At 36.2% G+C, this 9,624-nt stretch overlaps 1 protein-coding gene across 1 annotated transcript; it reads left to right on the top strand.

Moving 5' to 3' along the window:
• The first annotated feature begins 480 nt into the window (after positions 1 to 480).
• On the top strand, positions 481 to 9,082 carry LOC131942446 (neurogenic locus notch homolog protein 1-like). The gene is made up of 11 exons (XM_059302351.1): positions 481 to 597; positions 1,062 to 1,082; positions 1,459 to 1,477; positions 1,800 to 1,913; positions 2,255 to 2,389; positions 2,922 to 3,136; positions 3,906 to 4,059; positions 4,866 to 4,945; positions 5,712 to 5,951; positions 7,607 to 7,720; positions 8,368 to 9,082. The coding sequence occupies exons 1-11, from the start codon at positions 577 to 579 to the stop codon at positions 8,788 to 8,790; spliced, it is 1,536 nt and encodes a 511-aa protein (XP_059158334.1). The 5' UTR covers positions 481 to 576; the 3' UTR covers positions 8,791 to 9,082.
• Positions 9,083 to 9,624: the final 542 nt, after the last annotated feature.

The following is a 9,624-nucleotide window of genomic DNA, read 5'->3' as shown; positions in this document are numbered from 1 at the left end:
AGAGAGTCTACCCCCCTCCCCGAAAGAAATAAAAGTTATAAAGAAAATATATGCTTTTACCAGTGACCGCCCCCCCCCCGAAGATGTGGTCCGCCCTCCCGAAATGTAAAGTGCTCACTTACCCCCCCCCCCCCTACCGAGAAATAAAGACAAAAAGAAACACTCCTTTTGAGAATCCTGAATCAATGTATACGACTACAAGAAATGTAGAATTTCCTCCTTTCAAATCGGCCTGTATGCTGGTGTTTACCAAACAGCCTTGTTATTTAGATACGATTAGTCACGCGATTCAATTCAATACTCGATACGTCTTAAATACGAAACAAATATCCACTCGACATTTTTATTGCTTAAAATTATAGGCCATAGTTCTTGTCAATTTTTTTTTGTGCACAACTGATTTAACCGCTTTATATTCTATAATAATTTAGATCAGTATAAACTGTATAAGTTTTTTTAACTGCAGTTGTCTCCCCGTAAAACACGTCATCAGCTGCTTACATCTATAAATATCTAGACAGAAGTTGTGTCCCCTGTATTCTATGCTTATTCACGAACGAGAACAGAAGTTTTAAAATGATACAGATTTTATTAGTAGTAAGTGATTTATTACTTTATTATTTCCATAATCTGCTTAAGTTAAAGAGATACTAAAGAGTAAAATTGCTTTTGTGTGTGTGTTAAATTATGTTTCTACTGTAGACCAACTGTACTGTTGTTTTTAAAGTTGTTTAATACATTTCTGATACATATTGGGAAAAGTACTCCAATATATTTTATTAGCTTTTAAAAGTATTAAGTGAATGTATACTGTAATGTTAATAGCTTTTTTACGTGTTAGCTTGAACAATTAATGAATGTGTTTAATGCTAATCTATCATTACCGAAATAGTTGACCAGATTTAATAGAGTATTAACATTGAACTAAACAACAACTTTAGTTCGCTAAGTTAACAGAGTTATTAGTCAAGCAGCAACCGTTAAATAATGGTGAATATATATGTGAATGACTTATCAATAATCCTACGTATGTTTTAAAAAATGTTATATTTTATATACAGATTATTGCATTAATAGCTGAGGTAAGTTTTTAACCTAATAATTTCGTGTGTGTACGTGTCACTTAAACAGGATTAACCCAGTTCTAATGATCCCACATATTTGGTTGCTTTAAAATTTACAAACTTCAACAATGAATAACTATACCTGGCAATTAAGTTTCATTTACGTAAAAGAATTTATACCTAGTAGATGTAAATAATACATTGACCCAAATGATCAGAAAGGTAGGTAAGGTAGAATTTATTTAATTACATCTCTCTTGCGTAAGCAAAATCAGAATAGCGTCTATTTCTAAATAATATAAACATTAGTAAAATAATATACATTTTGATGACAAAAATAATAGCTTTTATCGTGGCAAAAGCATTTTAAAATGTTTTTTGTTTATCTTCATAGCTACCTCAGGTTAACAGTTGTAAGTTTTTTCCTTTCTTATATAGATTCAAGACTATATATATATATATATATGTATATATATATGTATATATATATATATATATATATATATATATATATATATATATATATATATTATATATATATATATATATATATATATATATATATATATATATATATATATATATATATATATATATATATATATATATATATATATATATATTCTTCTGTTAGCAAATATCAAGTTTTCATTAACTGTGATTGGTTACTGCTGGTTTGTACTATTGTAATTGTCATATGTAAATCTGTAATCTATAATTCCCTCGCTACAACAGTAGGACGGGACCCATGTGAAAACTACGGCTGTCAGAATGGAGGTTCCTGTATGGCACCATACGATGCCCCATACTGTGTATGTCCTGATGGGTTTAATGGACAGTATTGCGAAAGTAAGATTTTTTTTCGTCAAATGTACTCTTCTGTATTATGGTTTAGGTTTGTAGTAAATCACTTCTAATGTCAAAGATCAAAAAGATTGGAATAAGTATCACAGTACGCTTAGGAACGTAAAGCCATTTTTAAGCCGTTATTCCATGCCTTTGTATAATCAATTATAAAGCTAGTATACCCTGTCTATGTAAAATCAATTCTGAAGCCATTATCCCATGTCTATGTAAAGTCAAATCTGAAGCCAGTATCCCATGTGTATGTAAAATCAATTCTGAAGCCACTATCCCATGTCTATAAAAAATCAAATTCTGAATCCTTTATCCTATGTCTATGTAAACAGCAGCCTCGAACACAGACCTGTCAAGCCTGTGTTCTCTCATTGACTGCATGCCTAACTTCACCTGCAGACCTGTGGCCGTCTGCTCCAACTGCACACCTGTGGCACAGTGTTTACCTTTGACGTCAGTAGGAGAAGGTAAGTCCCTACTACTAATGACTAATAGTGAGGATAATTTGTTTAAACTTTCTGACTATTAATATTTAATACGCGAGTTTATATTATTTAGTAGCATTGATGAACATCATATATATATTTAAGGGGACTAGTAAGGTATTATGAAAGGAGAAAATGGCGTTTCTAAAAACAATTATATACGATAGTTAATTTATAAATGTAGTAATCGGTGGCGTCACAAGGTGGGGTGTCAACAGGTGCGGCAACTGAGAGTGTCATCCCACCCCTTCACCAAGAAATGTGCATTTGGCTTTGTGTCATTATTAATTTCCTGCTATTTAAATGGTTTAAAAACAATTTCGTCGTGGTGTCACCATTACATCATATCCCCTTGTTATTGTTAGTAATATACAATTGTTATTCTTCAGTTTAATATTAAAATGTATAAAAAATTATTCTTTTTTCTATTTAACTCGAAGAGGTTAAAACGTTCTATTCAAGATTTATTTTAACAAATCATTACTAGTGTCTTTAAAACGTGAATTATAACAAGGTATAGACATTGAGTGCAACAGACAGAGATACCTACAGGTCCTACTTGAGACCTCCGACAACACGTCCTACAGCCAGGTCAAGTGTAGAGGACCTCTGGCCACTCGGGACTGTCCGCAGGGCTCAGTGTGTGTGGACGACCTGAGGGGTGGGGGAACCTGTTGCTTCGGCAAACCCGACCCAGTAGAGAAGCCTGGGACCTGTCCGGCTGTAGAGGTACGTACAGGTAGAATGGTTAAGGGATATGGCGATGATAAAGGGAGGTAACTAGAACTGTACACATTCAATTCATTCCCTCTACGCAAGTGGAAATACATAGTATATGTGTGTTAAGGGATATGGCGATGATAAAGGGAGGTAACTAGAACTGTACGCATTCAATTCATTCCCTTTACGCAAGTGGAAATACATAGTATATGTGTGTAGGGTCAATTTATGACAGGCGTCACATAAGTTGAACTTTTCCTTGAGAAATTTCTTCTCACAGACATTCGGAATGCTCACCCGATGTATGTAATTTTTTTTTTACAGAAACATTAAAAATGTAAAACTGAATAATGTAGGCTTTTTTATTATTTTAGTATCTGGGTATATTTTAAATAAGAAACATAAATCAGCCATGAGTATGCTTTTTAAATTTTAAAATTATAGGGAAATTTAGATACCCATTTAATTTTTTTTAAATGACTTTAAAGTATGTATGATGTATTTTTATCTATTTTTAAAATGTCTATATATTATTGAGTATCTAAATTTTCTCAAATTAGGACCCAGGCTTTGAGCTTGGATTTCCAATCGGCCCCTACACAACCATTGAATGGTCTATTAAAATGTGGTGCCAATATACATTAATTGCCTAAATATAGAGTTAGAAACTAAAGCATTCGGCAAACCAAGGTTACACATATTTCCTAAACACGAACACAGTTTTACTTAAAATTTAAAGTATGTTTTGAAAAAAAAATCAGATGATTGTTGATTTCAGGAGGATTCAGTCAGCATATGTGGAGGAAATATTTGTATGGAAGACCTGGAATGCCCAGGTGAACAGAAGTGCTGCGACCACGCATGCGGCAGCAAACTGTGTACGGCACCTGTAATTGTCATGTCAAGTCAGTGTCCTGACGGATGTCCGGAGGGTAGGTACAGGGAGAGTTTCTTCCAGGCATGGATTTTATATAGTAAACATACACTTTTACTAGTGTCCGCCCCCCGCCCCCCAAAAATGTTTACCGCCCCCCGAAAATTTCAAGTCCCCCCCCCCCCCCCCCCCGGAGAAAAAAGTCTGGAAGAAACACTGGGTACAGGGAGATTGCTAGTGTCTCCTTTGTATTCATAACACTGTGAGAACAATTCAGATAGATACTCATTGTTTAAACTAGTGGTTCTTCACCTTTTTAGTGGTACTGAACCCCCAACAGTTATATAAGCGCGTTGCCGAACTCTTCGTAATAGTTCTATCGTCAGCGCTGAAAAAATCCGATCGTATGAGTCGGATTTGTGTCTTGACCTCTGTTTAACCACTGAGACCAAAGGCGTAGCGACGAGGGGGGGGGGGGGGTACATATGTCCCCGGGCGCCAACACTAGGGGCGCCAAAATGGGTTGGGGAAAAATTAAAAGCTCATTTTAGCTGCAGTTTTGAATTATAAATATAATATATATATATAGGGAGAGGCGCCAAACTGAAAGTTTGACCCCGGGCGCCGGGAGGGGTCGCTACGCCTCTGCCTGAGACTGACTCACTGAACTCCTGGATGTTTGATCGAACCCATGTTACGAACCACTGGTCAAGTCAGAGAAATATGCCCCGATAGAAAACAATCTTAAAAAGATCAGCGCATTAACAGTCTAAAATTAAGACATTATTTTCCGAGTTAAAATGCAAAAAGAGAATACTGAAAATGCCTACATTTCCATGTTTTTATAATGTCCACTACCTCTAGGATACTCATGTGAGATGAGACCATTGCCATGTCCAGTCGACGGTATGTGTATCCAAAGGATGGTCTACGTATGTGTTCAGGTATTTTGATATAAATGAAGACTTCATTTTAAGACAATGTAACTTTTTCCAAATCTAAAAATTGTAGTTTTATGTAGCGTGTAAATGCTCGAGGTTTGTCCAGTTATGTAAAACGAAACGTAATAAGGCTTGTAAGTCTCGGTCTCTCTCATTAAAAATCTGAAATCTCGTTAGCCAGGGATTATAACCAGCAATAAATAATAACAAACTGTACGCTTTAAAAAAATCACAATACAATATGGTCTTTATTTAAGCTAACCTACCTCTTGTAATCTATTATTACCATTGCTTACAGTTTTAAATAACTAGGGGAAGTAACCTTTCAATTATTTTAAAAGTATTTTATTTATTTGATAACATGATAACAATAGTCACATTTGGTTTAAATAATACTAAATGGCTAGTACGAAAACAAGTAAATGTTGACTTACTTTCCTATTACATATTACTATATCTATAGATCTATATTTTCCATATAAATGTAACTACAACAGAGTTGTTTTAAGTCAGATTTAATTTGATAAGCTGACTCAATATTGACTCACATTATTGTAGTTACGCAGTCTTGATTTTGCTTACAAAATTTAAAAAAAATAAAATAAAAAATAAAAAAGAGGATGAAAGATGAACGTCGTTTAAGAGGGATCAGAGTTAGTGTACAGTGTACATGAGGATTAGCTACAAATAATACGTTTAATTATAGTATTTAGGTTGTAATTGTGAATGACTTCACTCTACGCATATTTACCTGTACTTACCTGCACAGATTACCGACCCATGCGGCGGCTGTCTTGAAAACCAGGTGTGTATCGACACAGGCCGCAGGTGTGTCACCACACAGTGTCCTACCTACCAGTGTGTGGAGAACAATACCTGTGGTGGATGTCCTAGAGGACAAAAATGTGAACAGGTGTATCCGCCATGCGCGCCACCTATGTGTGAAACTGAGGACAACTGTATACAGCCAGAATGTAAACCAATAAACACATGTGTTGTTGATACGACAGTAAGTGTTTTAGTGTCAATTTAAACTAATGCATTTAAGTATCTGTATAGATAATATAGTTTGCTTAAACCGAAAAATTCCGAGTTCGAACCCCCGAACAAATGAGGTTCGTTAGTTGGGGACAGCAAATCATCTAGAGAAAACTCCAAAATTGAACAACTGATGCTAACACGGCATCACAGTAAAGGTTACTGATCAGGCCACAAGAGATCCAAGATGAAGTTCAACGGCCACGTGTTCGTGACCAAAGCTAGCCTCCTAAATGGAACCATCCGGTTGTGGTCAAGTATGGAGAGGGGTGTGGGGTGCTGCCATGTGAAACTTAGCCCTAGACACACCACTCTTTGGTGTCCAAGCTATCACAACAAGGATTAAGAGATGATTTAGATTGGATGTTTTAGATATCATTGTAGTCAGTAATCGCCGATACTAAAGGCAGTTATTTCTCCCTGTTGTTTTAATTTAATAAACATCACTATTCTTGATTAGCTGTAACCTCCCACTTTTGCCCATACTCTTATCTATGGTCAGCCCATCTGTATGTGGCCACCCAAAATATGTGTTTAGCCGAAAGAATATGTGGTTAGCTCACCTATATATAGCCCTACTAAATGTTGCCAGTCCAAATATATGTGGTCAGCCTAACTATTTGTGGTCAGCCTAACTATTTGTGGTCAGCCTAACTATATGTGGTCAGCCTAACTATTTGTGGTCAGCCTAACTATATGTGGTCAGCCTAACTATATGTGGTCAGCCTAACTATATGTGGTCAGCCTAGCTATATGTGTCAGCCTAGCTATATGTGGTCAGCCTAACTATATGTGGTCAGCCTAGCTATATGTGTCAGCCTAGCTATATGTGGTCAGCCTGACTATATGTGGTCAGCCTAACTATATGTGGTCAGCCTAACTATATGTGTCAGCCGAACTATATGTGGTCAGCCTGACTATATGTGGTCAGCCTGACTATATGTGGTCAGCCTAACTATATGTGGTCAGCCTAACTATATGTGGTCAGCCTAACTATATGTGGTCAGCCTAACTATAAGTTTCCAACTTCGGATTTAAAACCTAACAATATTAAGTCATACTCATGTATGTGCAGCTAGTACGTGGCCCAACATATTATATGTGGCCCACCATACTGTATGTAGCTAGCCTAACTATATGCGGTAAACCTAACTGTAAGTTTCCAACTTCAGATTTAAAACTGAACACTATTGAGAAATATACCAAGTTGTGGGCAGCTAGTACGTAGCCCAACATATTATTTGTGGCCCACCATACTGTATCTAGCTAGCCTAACTATATGTGGTCAGCCTAACTATATGCGGTAAACCTAACTACAAGTTTCCAACTTCGGATTTAAAACTGAACACTTTTGAGAAATATACCAAGTTACGGGCAGCTAGTACGTAGCCCAACATATTATTTGTCGCCCACCATACTGTATGTGGCTAGCCTAACAATATGCAGCCCACCATATCTGACCCAACAAACTAATTATTGCAACCAACCAATTTTAGCCCACCAACTTACAATAATTTTTTTTTCTTGGTAATATTAAATATACATTGCGTGTAGTTAAAATTCTGCTGATGATATTTCAAAAAGATGTCTTCAAGTCTTGCGTTAAGATGTCAATAAATGTTTCAGTTTACAGACGAGTGTGGTGGATGTCCAGACGGTCAAGAATGTGTGTCTACTGGTATCGTGTGTACAAAAGCTCCATGTCCGAGTTTTCAGTGTGTGGACAAAACTATAGACAAGGTAAGGTTTTGAGTTGGGGGCGTTGGTGTAAGTTATCAACAGCCGGGTTGAAACAATTTAGGATTTTAAGTTTTAGAAAATAAAAAAAAGTTAAAACACGCGGGTATTTTGTTTTTTTCCAGTAGACAATAGCTTGAAAATTGCTATTTTAAAATTAACAGTCAACTATTTACAATATACGCAATCGTTATAAAACCTATCGGTCTACGTGGCAGGTAAAGAAGAGTTCATATGTTTCAATGACCTCGTCATATTAAAAGAAAGTGTGGTTAGCACTCTGCCATGCTGTTTTTTCTTTTCCTAACGTAAGACAGGTACCCATTAGTGTTGGATGGACTCAGGGACGTGCTATGTCTTTAGCCAGGGAACTTAACTCCAGACTTTCGGATCAGCAGACGAATGATGTAGCATTCGACCAATCCGTCTCATATGTTATAGTGTCATTGTGGACTATTCCTCTTTAGCTTCGTTTCCATATTACAATTAGGACACGTCTTTTCGTCCCACTTATGCCTTTACATTAGCATATACTTATTTATCGTTTCGCTACAGCTTTTGCTTTCCTGCAGCAAATAACATATCTTTTGTATAATTGTTTTTTTTCCTAAAATAATACTTTTTAAATTACTTAACTCATCATCTTTCAGTTTGTTAACTCGTGTTCCGAGTGCTCACCAAATGAAGACTGTATCCCATCTGGTACTGAATGCTTCACGACCCCCTGCCCGAGCCTCAAATGTGTAGCCAAAACAACAACTACCCCTACAGAACCACCCGCAGTCTGTAACCGCCAATGCAGGAAAGGCTACACCTGCGTCCTGCGAGAACCACCCTGCAAGAAACGAAACTGCGACCGTGGGCCAGTTCCCACCTGCGTCCGAGAGGTTCCCCAGCTGGCGAGCTGTGCCAAACCTGGTCATATCTACAACAGAAATTCCTTCATGTGTAAGGGGGAGTTTCTGAACCGAAGGTGTGACAGTGATGCGGACTGCGATGCTTACAGAAACCAAAGATGTTGTCCTGATAGTTGCAACAGAAGAGTGTGTACTACAGTCCCACGTTTAAATTAACTCAGGCGGCAAAACAGATGGTTTGGAAACTGTATTAAGTCTAGGTTAAATGAAAACAATTTGTATCATTGCCTCAGGCATGCCATGTAATTTACAGTGTCAGTTTGCCTTGCCATGTTCGTTTTAATTTATAGTTTTTATCATGTTTGTGAGGACTGATAAAGGTTTACATTAAAATTGTAAAACTTTTATTTCTTACAAGTAAAAAAAAATGAATTCATGTGAAATCCAATTTGACAACAAGAAAATATTTACACCTTCTAAATATTAGTAAAAATAAAAATATATATTCTAATCGAATATTTGTGTTACTTCTCATTATTTTAGAAATTAGTAATTTTTACCTTATGATAATATACATATTCGTATAATATCATGTATGACTTTATTTATAAATTATGTCATAATCCGTTAGAATAAATTAAATAAATAAGCATAATACTATTTAAAATTATTCTTAAAATTTTCTATATTATGTAAATTAGCATGCTACTAGAGGCATCGAAGTTCTTCTCCACAATAGCAGGTCAAAGATTCTTGCCCCCTGACGCCACTGGGTTATTGCCCTACTGACGACACGGTAGGCAGGTGCCCTCGTGTGGAACGGGCAACCATCCGCAACAGAACTCTTCTTTTATGTATCCACAACGAAATGTCACGAGATCGTTCTGTAATACCAAGTGTATACTTACATTTCGTATGTGTGACTATTCTTTGGCTTTGATAGAATAGACACGATATCGCTATGTTAGTAGGTATATAGGGAATTTCAATGTTTTAATATTAATATAAGAATAATGATACTAAAACCACATATATCTAGACAAAATATCT

This window comes from Physella acuta, unplaced genomic scaffold, assembly GCF_028476545.2.
Source record: "Physella acuta isolate Inbredline_101_S28 unplaced genomic scaffold, ASM2847654v3 ptg000035l, whole genome shotgun sequence".
Taxonomy (NCBI): domain Eukaryota; kingdom Metazoa; phylum Mollusca; class Gastropoda; family Physidae; genus Physella; species Physella acuta.
Note: the sequence above shows the minus strand (reverse complement) of the source record. Positions and strands in the feature narration are given on the sequence as shown.

Coding starts and splice junctions, on each gene's coding strand:
- LOC131942446 (XM_059302351.1), top strand. CDS start 577: ATGATACAGATTTTATTAGTA. Junction 598..1,061: donor TGATACAGATTTTATTAGTA/GTAAGTGATTTA, acceptor TTTTATATACAG/ATTATTGCATTAATAGCTGA. Junction 4,946..5,711: donor TGGTCTACGTATGTGTTCAG/GTATTTTGATAT, acceptor TTACCTGCACAG/ATTACCGACCCATGCGGCGG.